The sequence below is a fragment of the Oratosquilla oratoria genome, chromosome 14 (genome assembly GCF_046742065.1).
Source record: "Oratosquilla oratoria isolate Oo_2021 chromosome 14, ASM4674206v1, whole genome shotgun sequence".
NCBI lineage: Eukaryota > Metazoa > Arthropoda > Malacostraca > Stomatopoda > Squillidae > Oratosquilla > Oratosquilla oratoria.
In genome coordinates, this window is record NC_134790.1 from 53,123,743 (window position 1) to 53,141,105 (window position 17,363).

The following is a 17,363-nucleotide window of genomic DNA, read 5'->3' on the forward strand; positions in this document are numbered from 1 at the left end:
TATTAACTACAAGGTAACAGGCAGCCAATACTTTAGGGACTATTTTGGGATACCCTAATGGATTGGAGTTATACTTCATTCATCATATATAATTGTATGTTAAAGACAGATTGAACACTTTTAGAAGCTCTGCCATGGTATTCGAACCCTGACCTGTGCGTCCATAATCATGAAGTCAAGATGCAAGCGACTGAGCTACATGCGATGGTTCAAAAGGACTGTACAAGTCCCTGACCATAACTTGTCGGAGGGCTTGCCTTATATGGGGATTAGATGAAAATGAGACTAGGTCTTCTGATGTTACGTGAAGCATGGTCGGGGACTTGTACAGTCCTTTTGAACCATCGCACGTAGCTCAGCGGCTAGCGTCTCGACTTCATGATAATGGACGCATAGGTCAGGGTTCGAATCCCAAGGCAGAGCTTCTAAAAATGTTCAATCTGTCTAACATACACATGTGTGTGTATGTATGTATATGTACAGTCAACTCACAATTAACATGAGGGTTATGTTCCTGGAGACGTCAAGTTAATCAAAATCATGTTAGTTAAACGTAGGAAATAATGGTAATAGTGGGGGTTAGGTTCCTGGACACTGGGAAAGTCTTGTCTATTTTGGGATTATGTTACTCTGAACTTGAACAAACACATTAATACATTTGTAGGGTACAGAAACAACAAAAACACACATTCTTTGTATTTATTTGTTGTACAGTTATTTATTCTATGTGTGCACTCGTCACCAGCCACTCTCCGCTTCACTTGCCTCTTCCTTCGACTCCCGGGCATTTGTAGAACAGAAAACGAGACTTTACAATCTCTAAATTATTCATTTCTCTGTAACAATTTTTCAAGCTTTTATGACGTATAATCACGGTCCATACATTTAAAAATTAGTTTACCATTAATTGTGGGTTGGTGACAGTTTTCTTTTTTGTTTTGGTGTAGAACAGAAAACGAGTGTTTACAATCTCTAACTAAATTATTCATTTCTCTTTAATAATTTTTCAAGCTTTTATGACTTATAATCATGGTCCATATATTTAAAAATTAGTTTACCATTAATTGTGGGTTGGTGACACCATTTTCTTTTTTGTTTTGGTGTAGAACAGTAAACAAGAGTTTACAATCTCTTAACTAAATTACTCATTTCTCTGTAACAATTTATTAAGCTTTTATTACTTATAATCATGGTCCATACATTTAAAAATTAGTTTACCATTAATTGTGGGTTGGTGACACCATTTTCTTTTTTGTTTTGGTATAGAACAGAAAACAAGAGTTTACAATCTCCAACTAAATTATTCATTTCACTGTAACTTGTGCACAGACACTTCCACACACAGTGTGGGCTAACTTCAGACCGAGATCAAACCAGAGCACAGGAGACTGACTGCGCGGAGGCCCTCTGTCTTGGTGCTCCTACCGCCAAATTCAAAATGTGTTAAATCAAAATTCTTGTTATTTAAAAAAAAATCCTTAAAAATTAACTCATGTTAAATCAAAAGTGCGTTGGTTAAACTCATATTAATTGAGAGTTGACTGTGTGTGTGTATCTATATATATATATATTTTAAATGAGTGCATAGAGGATTTAGGGAGAAATATCAAGGTAATAGTACCGGGAGACCTTAATACTAGGGTAGGAAATTATCCAATTGATGGAGTGGTTGGGAAATGTGGAGTTCCAGGAAAGAATCGTGGAGAGTTGATGGTGGAAATGTGTTTAGAAAGAGTTGATGATAGCAAATACAGTGTTTCGGAAGAAAGTCAAGCATAAGTACACATGGGAGAGGGTGGTGGATGGAAGGGTGGTAGATAGAGCGTTACTGGACTATGTAGTGGTAAATAGGATTATGATAGAAAGAGTTAACCCCTTCCATACGGTGCCGCACACGTAGGCGTCATGGACTTAGATCTCGGTGGCAGCAGCCAATGCCAGCCGTACGACGTGTCGTAATAATACTCGCATCATAAAATATAGTCACCGCTTATATCGATCGTTCTCTCTTCACCCGTGAATTTTGATAACCATAGAAAATGCGATTACAAAAGAATTAGAAAGAATGTCATTATGGAGGGGCGACTACAATAAATATAATCAAGACGCCGATATGGCAGCCTCGCGAATACACTCGCTCCCCATGACGCCTACTTGTGCGGCACCGTATGGAAGGGGTTAAGGATGTACATGTGTTAAGGGGAGAGGGTGGGGGAATATCAGATCATTTTTTGGTGGAAGGTAAGTTGAGAGTGGATGATAGATGGAGGAAGAGGAAAGGAACAAAAGGTAGGGAGGTGCTTAGAGTAAACTCATTAAATGAAAAGGAAAAGGAGAGGGAGTATAAGAGGAAGCTGAAGGAGGAGTGGGAGGGAGTGAAGGATAGAGTAGAGCTAGGTGTGGAGGAGGAATGGGGATGGTTCAAGGAGGGAGTCACAAAGTGTACAAAGATGGTGTGTGGAACAAGAAGGACAGGAGGAAATAGAAGAAAGGGTAGTGAATGGTGGGATGAGGAAACAAAGAAGGTTGTAGAAGAGAAGAAGCAAGCTTTCACAGACTGGTTACAAAATAGGACGAGGGAGTCATATGAGAGGTACAAAGAAAAGAAAAGAGAAGTAAAGCAAAAGGTAAAGGAGGCAAAGAGGAGAGCAGATATGAAGTGAGGTGAGAGTATGACAGGAAATTTTGAAAGTAATAAAAAGATGTTTTGGAAAGAAATTAAGAGAGGAAGAGGAAGCGAATCAAGTAGAGATGAAAAGGTAAAAGGTGCAGATGGAGAGATGATAATGGAAGAGAAGGCAGTGAGGGGAAGATGGGCAGAATATTTTAGGGAGTTGCTAAATGTGAAGGAGGATAGGGAGGGAAAAATAGCTGCAGTAGGAAATGCTAAGAAAATGACCGTGATGAGTGAGGAAAATGGAGGAGAAATAAGGAAGGATGAAGTGAAGGCAGTTGTTAAGATGATGAAAGCAGGTAAGGCACCTGGTCTGGATGGATGCCATGCAGAATGTCTAAAAAAAAGGAGGTATAGTGGTGGACTGGTTGGTGAGGTTATTTAATGTTTGCTGGAGAGAAGGTAGAGTGCCAGAGGACTGGAGGAGTGCCTGTATAGTTCCACTTTACAAGGGAAAGGGGGACAAGTGTGAATGTAGTAGTTTCAGAGGGATTAGCTTGTTAAGTGTAGTTGGGAAGGCATATGAGACGATCTTGATTGAGAGGATTAGGAGAGGAACAGAGGGAGTAATTGGTGAGGAACAGTGTGGGTCTAGGACAGGTAGAGGTTGTGTAGATCAGATCTTTGTGGTAAGACAGATATGTGAGAAAGCTATAGGTAAGGGGAAGGATGTTTTCTGGGCCTTTATGGATCTGGAAAAGGCTTACGACAGGGTAGACAGAAAGGCACTGTGTGAGGTTATGCGCATATATGGGATAGGAGGAAAGCTTCTAGGAGCTGTCAAGAGTTTTTATGAGAGTAGTAGAGCTTGTGTCAGGATTAGAAATGGAGAGAGTGAGTGGTTTGAGGTAAAGGTAGGACTTCGTCAGGGATGCGTTATGTCACCCTGGCTGTTCAACTTATACATGGATGGGGTGATGCGAGAGGTGAATGCAAGGGTAGTGGGTCAGGGATTGGAGATGGTTAAGGAAAATGGAGAAAAGTGGGAGGTAAGCCACCTGTTGTTTGCGGACGACACTGCGCTTGTGGCAGGATCGGAGGAGGGATTGAGGAAGCCGATGACAGAGTTTGGGAGAGTGTGTGATAGAAGAAAGCTGAAGATAAATGTGGGTAAAAGTAAGGTGATGAGGTGTACAAGGGGTGAAAGTGGCAGTAATCTGGAAGTGAGCATTAAGGGAGAGCAGCTGGAGGAAGTGGATAGTTTTAGATATTTGGGTGCAAATGTGGCAGGAAAAGGTGGAGTGAAGGTGGAGGTAGAATGTAGATTGAGAGAAGCGAGTAAATGTCTTGGTGGTTTAAAAAGTGTAATGAGGAATAGGAATCTGGGAATGGATGCTAAGAGGAGACTGTATGAAGGAGTGATTGTGCCAACAGCACTGTATGGAGCAGAAACATGGAACATGAGAGAGGAAGAGAGAAGGAACTTGAATGTGTTTGAGATGAAGTGTCTGAGAAGTATGGTGGGGGTTACTAGGCTAGATAGAGTGAGAAATGAGGAAGTGAGGAGGAGAACAGGGGTGGAAAGGGAGCTGGGAGATAGGGTGGATGAAAGAGTATTAGGATGGTTTGGACACATGGAAAGAATGAGTGAAGAAAGACTAGTAAAGGAGGTATGGAAGGCAGATGTGGAGGGAGTGAACATGAGGGGATGTCCTAGGATGAGATGGATGGATGGGGTGAAAAGGGCTTTGGGGAAGAGGGGAATGTCTGTTGAGGAAGGATGGGAGAGGACAGAAGACAGGGGTGAATGGAGAATGGTTGTATATGGAAAATGTTGTGATGCATGAGGTGGATTGGACGGGGGAATGGGGTGGGTGAGGTAGTGTGTGTGAGCAAAAATTTTTGACGCAGCCCGAAGGGAGTTCTCCCCGTCCTCTCCTTTATATATGGGGGGACGGAGAGGGGGGGTCGCCGATTTAATGAAGCGGCCTTGCTGTGGATGTGCTGTGTCCTGCGACACTGCTTCTGACCCAGGGCAGTGGACAGGGTACAGGGATGACCCGTCATCTAGGAGGTGCTAAGATGGGAGGGAGGGTGGAGGGGTGTGGAATGTTTTTGGGGATGAAATGGGTGGGAATGTTTTTGTGCCTTGTCCTTTTTGGCTACCCCCCTGGTAAGGGGGAGAAGAGCCTTGGTATATGTATGTATGTTGAGACATTGTGACAAGTTGAAAAAGGTGGAAAAAGAGAGTCAGGGTCTCGTTCCGAGTTTATTCCTGTAGCTTCTTCAGAGGAAGCTACAAGCAAAACCGGTCAGGAATAAACTCGGAACGAGACCCGTGACTCTCTTTTTCCACCTTTTTCATATGTATGTATGTATGTGACTGGAGGAAGTGGATAGTTTTAGATACTTGGGTGTGAATGTGGCAGGAAAGGGAGGAGTGGAGGTGGAGGTAGAATGTGATTGAGAGAAGCAAGTAAATACCTTGGTGGATTAAAAAGTGTAATGAGAAAAAGACATTTGGGAATGGATGCTAAGAGGAGACTGTATGGGGCAGAAACATGGAACAAAAGAGAGGATGAGAGAAGGAGTTTGAATGTGTTTGAGATGAGGTGTCTGAGAAGTATGATAGGGGTTACTAGGCTGGATAGGGTGAGAAATGAGGTGAAGAGGAGAGCAGGGGTGGTAATGTAGTTGGGAGATAGGGTGGATGAAAGAGTATTGGGATGGTTTGGACACATGGAAAGATTGAGTGAAGAAAGACTAGTAAAAAAGGTATGGAAGGCAGATGTGGAGGGAGTGAGCATGAGGGGGCAACCTAGGATGAGATGGATGGATGGGGTGAAAGGGGCTTTGTGGGGGACAGAGGAATGTCTGTTGAGGAAGGACGGGAGAGGACAGAAGACAGGGGTGAATGGAAAATGGTTGTATATGTATGATGTGATGCACGAGGTGGAATTGCTTGGGAGATGGGGGTAGTACGTGTGAAAAAAATGTGACGCAGCCCGAAGGGATTTCTCCCCGTCTTCTCCTTTTCTGCATGAGGGGATCTAGAGGTGGGGGTTGCCGATGTAATGAAGTGGCCTTGCTGTGGATGTGCTGTGTCTTGCAACACTGATACCTGGGTGAGTGGTGGAAGTTGGCGTGTCTGCAGTGAGTGTCACTTGTGTGTTTGTTTCAATGTTTGTTTTATGTGTTTCATGCTGTTGCTTGGCCATGTGAATGTTTGTGACATGCGTGTTTGGTGTTTAGGCATGCGTGTTGGCTGTGTTCAGAGCAGGTATGAAATGGTTATTGTAACCATTACCATGTTTAGCAGGGTAGATGGTTGTGATTGTCTTGCATCCATGTCAATCCTATAAGAATGACTGCATGAAATACAACTTCAGCTACATATACTGTCGTGGTAATGGGAGGGCAGTTTCCATGCAGGGAGATGTCGAAGTCAATCTTGCCAATGATGGGGAAGGGGACTCTGTCTATGTTTACTAGAATGATGTCTGTGGGTTCTAGAATTAACCCTATGGTCTCTGAACCTAAATTGGTCGAAAGCAAGTTTTGACATGACATTTACGGGAGAGCCTGTGTCCAGAAAAAGTACTTGCAGAATGTTGTTGACAGTGGCTTGAAGTGTCATAGAAGATGGGGAAGGTCGAGAGTCTGTCATCGTGAGTACCGGTAGGTGGGGTTAAGAACATAAGAATGAAGGAGACTGCAAGATAAGGCCTACACTAGGCACCTCCATATCCATCACCACCTGTCATCCTCATCCATAAAGTTGTCTAATCGTCTCTTAATACAACTGATAGTTTCAGCGCTTACTACATTGTTACTAAGTTTATTCCATTCGTCGACTGCCTTCTCTTCCATTATCATCTCACCGTTTGCACCTTTTGCCTTTTCTTTTCTACTTGATTCGTCTCCTCTTCCTCTCATAATATCTTTCCAAAACAGCTTTTTATTGCTTTCAAAATTTTCTGTCATGCTCTTACCCCATTTCACATCTGCTCTCCTCTTTGCCTCCTTTATCTTATGTTTTACTTCTCTTTTCTTTGTACCTCTTATATGGTTCTCTTGTCCTATTTTGTAACCAATCTGTGAAAGCTCGCTTCTTCTCTTCTACAACTTTCTTTGTTTCCTCATCCCACCACTCACTACCCTTCCTTCTCTTTCCTCCCATCCTCCTTGTTCCACATGGTGAAGTAATACAACAAATAATTAATTTTTTATTAGTATCAATTCTTATTATGCATAAATACTACCTCCAAAGTTTGAGAAATAGTATCTGAATGTATATTGTATGTTTGTTTTCACAGAATCTTGGCAGGTCTTGGTTTTACAAAAGAGATGCAGGGGAGAGCCACCAAAAACTTCTCTGGAGGCTGGAGGATGCGTGTGTCACTTGCTCGAGCACTCTTTATGGAACCTACCTTGCTCATGCTTGATGAACCTACCAATCATCTTGACTTGAACGCTGTCATCTGGCTTGACAATTACTTGCAGGTGCGTGGCAGTGATTAGGTAACTGGTGCATACTTGATGTGATCTTTTTCATTCTTAGGGAGAATGATTGAGTATGCCAGGAGGTTCTGTCACTTGTACAATGTAGGTTTGGATAGTCACAACAATGCAAATTATAATGAAAGTGTTAAGGCTGACTCAGTTAACATTGGCATGGTGATACACTTTGGAGAGAGATTTAGTTTTATATTTATCTAAATTATTAATTTACTTGTTAAAGGAGTGTACTGAATTGTTCTTCAGGTCATAATGTGAACATATGAGTGTATGCAGTAGAGGATTTTGGTGCACAGTGGATATACATAAAATTGTTGGTTATCATATTCCAAATTGTTTTTTATGAGAACATGCAAAATGAACTAATAGAAAGAGATCCTGTTGCACTAATGATAACTGGTTTATAGGGCTGGAAGAAGACTCTACTCATTGTTTCCCATGACCAGTCCTTCCTTGACAATGTGTGCACTGACATCATCCATTTGGATCAGCTGAAACTGTTCTACTACAAGGGAAACTACTCCACATTTAAGAAGGTAAGGTTTTATATATATATATATATATATATATATATATATATATATATATATATATATATATGATAGGGAAAGTTTGACATGAAACCATATCTTCATATATATATATATATATATATATATATATACACATATATATACACATATATATATATACACATATATATATACACATATATATATATACACATACATATACCAAGGCTTTTTCCCCCTTACAAGGGAGGTAGCCAAAAAGGGAAAGGCATAAAATCATTTCCACCCTCCCTCTTATCTGAGCACCTCCTGGATGACGGGTCATCCCTGCACCTTGTCCACTGCCCTGGGTCAGAAGCAGTGTCGCAAGACACAGCACATCCACAGCAAGGCCGCTTCATTAAATCGGCGACCCCCCCTCTCCATCCCCCCATTGCATAAAAGGAGAGGACGGGGAGAACTCCCTTCGGGCTGCGTTAAATTTTGCTCACACATACTACCTCACCCCCCATCCCCCCGCCCATTCCACCTCATGCAATCACAACATCATCTATATACAACCATTCTCCATTCACCCCTGTCTTCTGTCCTCTCCTGTCCTTCCTCAACAGACATTCCCCTCTTCCCCAAAGCCCCCTTCACCCCATCCATCCACCTCATCCTAGGACGTCCCTTCATGTTCACTCCCTCCACATCTGCCTTCCATACCTCTTTTGCTAGTCTTTTTTCACTCATTCTTTCCATGTGTCCAAACCATCCTAATATTCTTTCATCAACCCTACCTCCCAGCTCCTTTTCCACCCCTGTTCTCCTCCTCACCTCCTCATTTCTCACTCTATCCAGCCTAGTAACCCCCATCATACTTCTCAGACACCTCATCTCAAACACATTCAAACTCCTTCTCTCTTCCTCTCTTATGTTCCATGTTTCTGCCCCATACAGTGCTGTTGGCACAATCACTCCTTCATACAGTCCCCTCTTAGCATCCATTCCCAAATGTCTATTCCTCATTACACTCTTTAATCCACCAAGGCATTTACTCGCTTCTCTCAATCTACATTCTACCTCCACCTTTTCCTGCCACATTTGCACCCATGTATCTAAAACTATCCACTTCCTCCAGTCGCTCTCCCTTAATGCTCACTTCCAGTCTACTGCCACTTTCACCCCTTGTACATCTCATCACCTTACTTTTACCCACATTTGTCTTTAGCTTTCTTCTATCACATACTCTCCCAAACTCTGTTACCAACTTCCTCAATCCCTCCTCCGATCCTACCACATGCGCAGTGTCGTCCGCAAACAACAGGTGGCTCACCTCCCACTTTTCTCCATTTTCTTTAACCATCTCCAATCCCTGACCCATTACCCTTGCAGTTACCTCTCGCACCATCCCATATACACTCCCTTTCCACCCCCGTTCTCCTCCTTACCGTCTCATTTCTCACTCTATTTAGCCTAGTAACCCCCATCATACTTCTCAGACACCTCATCTCAAACACATTCAAACTCCTTCTCTCTTCCTCTCTTATGTTCCATGTTTCTGCCCCATACAGTGCTGTTGGCATAATCACTCCTTCATACAGTCTCCTCTTAGCATCCATTCCCAAATGTCTATTCCTCATACAGTCTCCTCTTAACCACTTCAGTACGGGACTTAAATCTCGCGGGGAGCAGCCAATGCCAGCCGTATGACGTGTCGTAATAATATTCGCATCATAAAATATAGTCACCGCTTATATCGATCGTTCTCTCTTTCACCCGCGAATTTTGAAAACCACAGAGAATGGGATTCAGGGCGCATTTGGGAGAATGTAAAAACACAGGGGCGACTACAATAAATATAATCAAGACTCCGATATGGCAGCGTCGCGAATCCACTTGCTCCTCATGACGCCTACGTGTGTGGCACCGTATGGAAGGGGTTAACATCCATTCCCAAATGTCTATTCCTCATTACACTCTTCAATCCACCAAGGCATTTACTCGCTTCTCTCAATCTACATTCTACCTCCACCTTCACTCCACCTTTTCCTGTCACATTTGCACCCAAGTAAACTAAAACTATCCACTTCCTCCAGTCACTCTCCCTTAATGCTTACTTCCAGTCTACTGCCACTTTCACCCCTTGTACATCTCATTACCTTACTTTTACCCACATTTATCTTCAGCTTTCTTCTATCACATACTCTCCTAAACTGTCACCAACTTCCTCAATCCCTCCTCCGACCCTGCCACAAGCGCAGTGTCGTCCGCAAACAACAGGTGGCTCACCTTCCACTTTCCTCCATCTTCTTTAACCATCTCCAATCCCTGACCCACTACCCTTGCATTTACCTCTTGCACTACCCCATCCATGTATAAGTTGAACAGCCAGGGCGACATAACGCATCCTTGACGAAGTCCCACCTTTACCTCGAACCACTCACTCTCTCCATTTCTAATCCTGACATGTTTTGGAAAGGAATTAAGAGAGGAAGAGGAGGCAAATCAAGTAGAGAATAAAAGGTAAAAGGTGCAGATGGAGAGATGATAATGGAAGAGAAGGCAGTAAGGGGAAGATGGGCAGAATATTTTAGGGAGTTGCTAAATGTGAAGGAGGATAGGGAGGGAAAGATAGTTTCAGTGGGAAATGCTAAGAAAATGAGAGTGATGAGTGAGGAAAATGGAGGAGAAATAAGGAAGGATGAAGTGAAGGCAGTTGTTAAGATGATGAAAGCAGGTAAGGCACCTGGTCTGGATGGATGCCATGCAGAATGTCTAAAAAAAGGAGGTACAGTGATGGTGGACTGGCTGGTGACGTTATTTAATGTTTGCTGGAGAGAGGGTAGAGTGCCGGAAGACTGGAGGAGTGCCTGTATAGTTCCTCTTTACAAGGGAAAAAGGGACAAGTGTGAATGTAGTAGTTTCAGAGGGATTAGCTTGTTAACCTCTTCAGTACGGGCCTTAACCACTTCACTACGGGACTTAAATCTCGCGGGCAGCAGCCAATGCCAGCCGTATGACGTGTCGTAATAATACTCGCATCATAAGATATAGTCACCGCTTATATCGATCGTTCTCTCTTTCACCTGCGAATTTTGAAAACCACAGAGAATGGGATTCAGGGCACATTTGGGAGAATGTAAAAACACAGGGGCGACTACAATAAATATAATCAAGATGCCGATATGGCAGCGTCGCGAATCCACTTGCTCTTAATGACGCCTACGTAGGCGGCACCGTATGGAAGGGGTTAAATCTCGCGGGCAGCAGCCAATGCCAGCCGTACGACGTGTCGTAAACTCGTAATAATACTCGCATCATAAAATATAGTCACCGCTTATATCAATCATTCTCTCTTTCACCCGTGAATTTTGAAAACCATAGAGAATGTGATTAAGGGCAGTTTATAGAGAATGTCAAAATGCAGGGGCGATTACAATAAATATAATCAAGACGCCGATATGGCAGCCTCGCATATCCACTTGCTCCTCATGACGCCTATGTATGCGGCACCGTATGGAAGGGGTTAAGTGTAGTTGGGAAGGCTTATGGGAGGATCTTGATTGAGAGGATTAGGAGAGGAATAGAGGGAGTAATTGGTGAGGAACAGTGTGGATTTTGGACGGGTAGAGGTTGTGTAGATCAGATCTTTGTGGTAAGACAAATATGTGAGAAAGCTATAGGAAAGGGGAAGGATGTTTTTTGGGCTTTTATGGATCTGGAAAAGGCTTATGATAGGGTAGACAGAAAGGCACTGTGGGAGGTTATGCAGATATATGGGATAGGAGGAAAGCTTTTAGGAGTTGTCAAGAGTTTTTATGAGAGTAGTAGAGCTTGTGTCAGGATTAGAAATGGAGAGAGTGGGTGGTTCGAGGTAAAGGTGGGACTTCGTCAAGGATATATATATATATGTATGTATGTGTGTATTTACCTAGTTGTATTTTACGGGATGGGAGCTATATCGTTGTGACCCGTTTTTGTATCTCTCCACGTCCAGTTTATTCTTGAAATCATGTATAGTTCTGGCATTCACTGTTTCACTGTTCAATTTGTTCCAGACATCGATCACTCTGTGTGGGAAACTATTCTTTTTCAGGCCTCTTCTGTAACTGTCTTTAGTTTCTTTTCGTGTCCTCTTGTTTCTCTTTCATAATTCTGAAAGTGGTCAACAAATCGCCTCTTTCCCTTCTCTGCTCCAATGTTGACAACTGTAATTTCTCCAATCTTTGTTCTTATGTCATATTTGATAGTGTGGGTGCCATTTTTGTCGCTGTTCTTTGGATTTGTTCTAATTTTCTTGTGTTTTTCTTTGTGCTATGTGCCCACATTGATATAGCATATTCTAATTTCGGTCTTATCAATGTAATTATTTTCTTAACCATCTCCTTATCCAAGTGAACGAACATCAATATGACGAGCTTGTGTAATATTATTGGCTTGAATATTACTTAGTGATATTATATATTCTTTATTACATGTATGTATGTAATAAAGAATATATAATATCACTTATAAAGCTATTGGTAAATTATAAATATTTTAAAACACTTATGTTTATGCATGAGAAATCACATAAACTCGTGATTCTAAATATGCGGAAAAACCACTAAGGAAAAAGAAAAACTGATGACCAAGCGCTTTCGTCTATTCAGACATCCTCAGGGTACATAGAAAAGAAAAAGTACACAAGAATATATACAAAGAGTATGAGGTCAGGAAAGGAACCAGGAGAGGTTGCGAGGATCTAATGTCAACCTGACCCGTTCGCGGCAGCGGATGTTTGGGCTACTACTTTTTTCACAATAAAATTGTCTAATTTATACATACCATGACTTAAATTTAAGTTATTGACAAATGTATCTTTGATCAGACTGGATTCTATTATATTTCTCGTCAAATATGACTTATCTTTAACAATTTCTTTAGCACCCTCCCAATTTATACAATGATTAAAATCCCTTAGGTGAATAAATAAGGCATTAGAAATTTGCCCACTCTTGACGCTATACTGATGTTGTTTTAACCTTACTTTTAATTCTTTTCCAGTCTGACCAATATAGCATTTGTCGCAATTTTTACATGGAATTGAATATATACATCCTTCTTCCTTATATGGAGAGTTTTTAATTAAAAGACTTCTAACTGTATTGGAGTTCTTAAATGCCACTTGGATGTTGAAAGTCTTAAGAATATGTGGTAGTTTGACGAAATTCTCGTTGAAAGGCAGTACAAGTAGGTTCTTTACATTAAAAGTTTTACTAGCTTTTTCCTCGTAGAAAGATTTCTTTGCCGATTTATAAGAAATCTCCACGAGGTGCTTAGGATATTTTAATTTTGAAGCTATGTTAGATATTCTTAAGAGTTCATCATCCAAAAACTCCGGACTGCAAATTCTATGGGCTCTCAGAAACATTGATGACACTGACATCTTTGTCCTGCAATGATGAGACGAATAAAAATGTACGTATGAAAGAACATTGGTGGGTTTTCTATAGACATCAAATTTGAAGGACCTTTCCTTTCTGTAAATTATGCATTGTTGACTCATATTTTGTATTTGACGGTAATTTTTTCCAGCAAAAGTTTGGTATGGCTATGGGTAACCCACTTTCTCCAGTTCTTAGCAATCTTTACATGGAATTTTTTGAAACTAAATTATTACCTAAGATTCTCCCCCATTTTGTCACATGGTACAGATACATTGATGATATCTTATGTATTTGGCCTGCAAATGATGATCCTACTTTGTTCTTAACTAAACTCAATGCCTTGGTCCCTTCCATTAAATTTACCATGGAAATAGAAGAAAATAATCATTTACCTTTCCTTGATGTAATGATTTACAGAAAGGAAAGGTCCTTCAAATTTGATGTCTATAGAAAACCCACCAATGTTCTTTCATACGTACATTTTTATTCGTCTCATCATTGTAGGACAAAGATGTCAGTGTTGTCATCAATGTTTCTGAGAGCCCATAGAATTTGCAGTCCGGAGTTTTTGGATGATGAACTCTTAAGAATATCTAACATAGCTTCAAAATTAAAATATCCTAAGCACCTCGTGGAGATTTCTTATAAATCGGCAAAGAAATCTTTCTACGAGGAAAAAGCTAGTAAAACTTTTAATGTAAAGAACCTACTTGTACTGCCTTTCAACGAGAATTTCGTCAAACTACCACATATTCTTAAGACTTTCAACATCCAAGTGGCATTTAAGAACTCCAATACAGTTAGAAGTCTTTTAATTAAAAACTCTCCATATAAGGAAGAAGGATGTATATATTCAATTCCATGTAAAAATTGCGACAAATGCTATATTGGTCAGACTGGAAAAGAATTAAAAGTAAGGTTAAAACAACATCAGTATAGCGTCAAGAGTGGGCAAATTTCTAATGCCTTATTTATTCACCTAAGGGATTTTAATCATTGTATAAATTGGGAGGGTGCTAAAGAAATTGTTAAAGATAAGTCATATTTGACGAGAAATATAATAGAATCCAGTCTGATCAATAACTTAAATTTAAGTCATGGTATGTATAAATTAGACAATTTTATTGTGAAAAAAGTAGTAGCCCAAACATCCGCTGCCGCGAACGGGTCAGGTTGACATAAGATCCTCGCAACCTCTCCTGGTTCCTTCCCTGACCTCATACTCTTTGTATATATTCTTGTGTACTTTTTCTTTTCTATGTACCCTGAGGATGTCTGAATAGACGAAAGCGCTTGGTCATCAGTTTTTCTTTTTCCTTGGTGGTTTTTCGCGCACTTATGTTTATGTATATGTGAAAGTGTCTGCATCCTTATTGGAACGCCGTCGCCTTGATGAATCTTGCCATTTGGTCCGTTTATAACGGATGAAAATAAAAATAAATAAGAATAAACGAATAGAATAAGTAAAATCCACAAACACGAAAAATGTGACTATAGTACTTTAGAATTACCATAAGTGATTTACGAGACCAAACAAGAACTACAGTAAAGAATTAAATAATAAAAAAAAATTATAACAATCATAATGATGATAACACTTGATAACTAAAATTATAATGATAATAATAAAAATAATTATGATAGTAATAATTATAATAATAGAAGTAATAATTGATAGTAATGATAGTGATAGTGATAGTGATGATAGTAATAATAACAAATATAATTATAATTATGATAATAACAAATATGATATTTATAACATATAATAATAATAACAAATATAATAATAATATCACTAGCATTAATAACAATAACAACACCAATAATATTAATAAACTGACATAATTCGTGAATTAATAGTTTGGGGGTCTATAGAAAATCTTAAACTTTACTAGGGGGTCGATGAGCTGAAAAGTTTGGGAACCCTTGTTCTAAACAAACCATGTCGACGTGACAAGAACAGGGTCAAAGGTCATCTACAACGGTCTTCACCTCAACACCCCCTTTTTGGCAACACCCAAGAGTGCCACCCTTCTCAATGTTTTTTCATTGGGTACTCCTTCGTAGGGAACGCCCCTTTTGCCATTTATAACTTAGCTAGGAAAGTCTGGCAATCCTCCAAAGGTTTACTTTGTTGGTGTTGTGTGGCGGGTTGGAGTGAAAAGCCTTTTTGTTTTTGTTCTTTATTCTTCGCCAAGCCTAGTCTAATCTCATACAACAGTTGCCGGCCAGCTCCGAAGAAACCTTCACATTGGAAAGAAATCGTCTGCTGCCTCACATTGGCTCGACGACGCTACCGTCACTGTCCCAGTGACTCTATACTTATACAGTAATCCCTCCTGTATCTGGATCAATTGAGCCACGGCTGTGACGGATACACGGAGTTTTTTTGTTTTTTGTTTTGTTTTTTTAGCCATTATAAAAGAAAACGAGGGTTAAAATACAAAAAAAAACTTATTGTGCCCAATACACTGTTATTTTATTGTAAATAAATATATAAACACACGTGTACATTAATGTGTAAAAAAAAACACATTCAGTACATACTGTACAGTACTACATGATTACATCATGGTGTGGGCAGTGGTGGCAGTGGTGGTGATGGAGTTGACCGAGGTGTTGCTGGAGGAGAGCGAGTTGGTGGTGGTGGTGAGTCATCATGAGTCGATGGTGGTGGTGATGATGACTCGTGACGGTAAGTCTGAAAGGAGAAGATCATATGGGAGTTGTTTACCTGAGCCAAAAATAACAAAATGGGGTGACTCCAATATTGACATATTTACTGCAGAATTCAAACACGCTTGAATCATGGAGACATGTTCATCCTAGGAAGGTTGAAGATCAGAAGCAAGATGTCTGATAACATTGAGAATCTTTCTATTCTGGTGTTCAACTAGGCCATTTGAACTAGGATAGTAAACAGTAGTGTTACATTTCTTGATTTGAAAATAATTGCAAATATGCAAAATAATCTCATTGTTGAACTCGCTTCCATTGTCAGAAATTAGTGTCTTGGGTGTTGTAAAGGGGCATATGAGTTTGTCAATAATTGTCTGCTACATGTTGTGCTGTCTTGTCTGGTAGAGGGGCGAGAATACAGAATCTAGAGAAATGGTCGACACAGACAAAGAAGTACCTGAATCCAGTATGTGTAAGTGGTAACTTAAGAAGATCAATAGCAACTGTGTCGAATGGTTTAGAAGGTGTTGGGTAAGTTAGAATTGGAACATGACTGCTAATATGACCTTTGTGACTCGCGCAAGAGTGGAAAACATCGATGTATGCGTGTATATCCTTCCTCGTTGTTAACCAGAAATAGTGCAATCTTGCCTGAGTAACGCATTTCTCCTTGCCAGGGTGTGCAGCAATCAGTGAATCGTGTTCAAGTTTTAAGACTTCTGGAATGAGATCTGTAGGGACTACCAGTTGGAGCATCGATCTGTTGGGTTCCTGTTTGTTCATTAGTGTTGTTTTCTGATAAAGAGTGTCATCCACTAGCGTGTAATTGTCAATATGTGGAGGAAAGTTGTTTGTGTCAAATGTGTCTGCAGATTCGAGGAAATATATGACATGGTTTCCAAAGAGGATCTGATCTCTGAGCTGCGGCCATGCGCGCATGAGTAATATTGACTGGAATTGGGTCTTGAATAATTGTCGTAATATGGTGACTAAGAGCATCTGCAATTACATTTACTCTTCCCTGGACAAAATTGAAGGTAGGCATGAATTCTTGTATGGTGAGGAACCAGCAGGCAAGTTTCCCAGAAAGATTTTTTCCTTTGAATAGGTGTAAGATTGGTTGATGGTCTGTGTATATGTGTATTTCGTAATCGAGGATGATGTCTTTGAAATGTTTGAGAGCATATATCACTGCTAAGGCTTCTATCTCTGTGACTGAGTAATTCCACTCATGCTTGCTAAGTGTGTGGCTTGTATAGGCAATTGGTCTGAGTTTTGTGTCGTGGTGTTGCACGAGAACAGCGCCTAAACCTGTATATAACGTGTCGGTGTAAATTGTAAAGGGAAGCTTGTGCTTTGGGAAGGCAAGGGCAGATGCCATGGTTAAGGCTTTCTTTAAGTCCTTAAAGGTTTTCTCTTGGTCAGGTGTCCAATTGAAGGGTGCGTCCTTAAGTAGCAATGTTAAAGGTGCTGCTATACTAGCGTAACCTTGAATGTAATGTCTGTAAAACCTGACAGACCAAGGAATGAACTATGTGTTCTACAGAAGTAGAGTGTGGAAAATCTATGACTGCCTTGACCTTGTCCTGCGAAGTTGAAATTCCTTTTGAATTAAGGACATGC

The 17,363-nt window shown here is 40.5% G+C and overlaps 1 protein-coding gene across 1 annotated transcript in view; it reads left to right on the top strand.

The window, feature by feature from the left end:
* The window catches only part of LOC143032873 (ATP-binding cassette sub-family F member 1-like), a 136,052-nt gene that overhangs the window by 95,666 nt on the left and 23,023 nt on the right, over positions 1–17,363 (top strand). The window contains exons 6-7 of the mRNA XM_076198063.1: positions 6,931–7,117; positions 7,540–7,668. Of these exons, the coding sequence (XP_076054178.1) occupies positions 6,931–7,117; positions 7,540–7,668 (316 nt within the window). The remainder of the gene's footprint in view (positions 1–6,930; positions 7,118–7,539; positions 7,669–17,363) is intronic.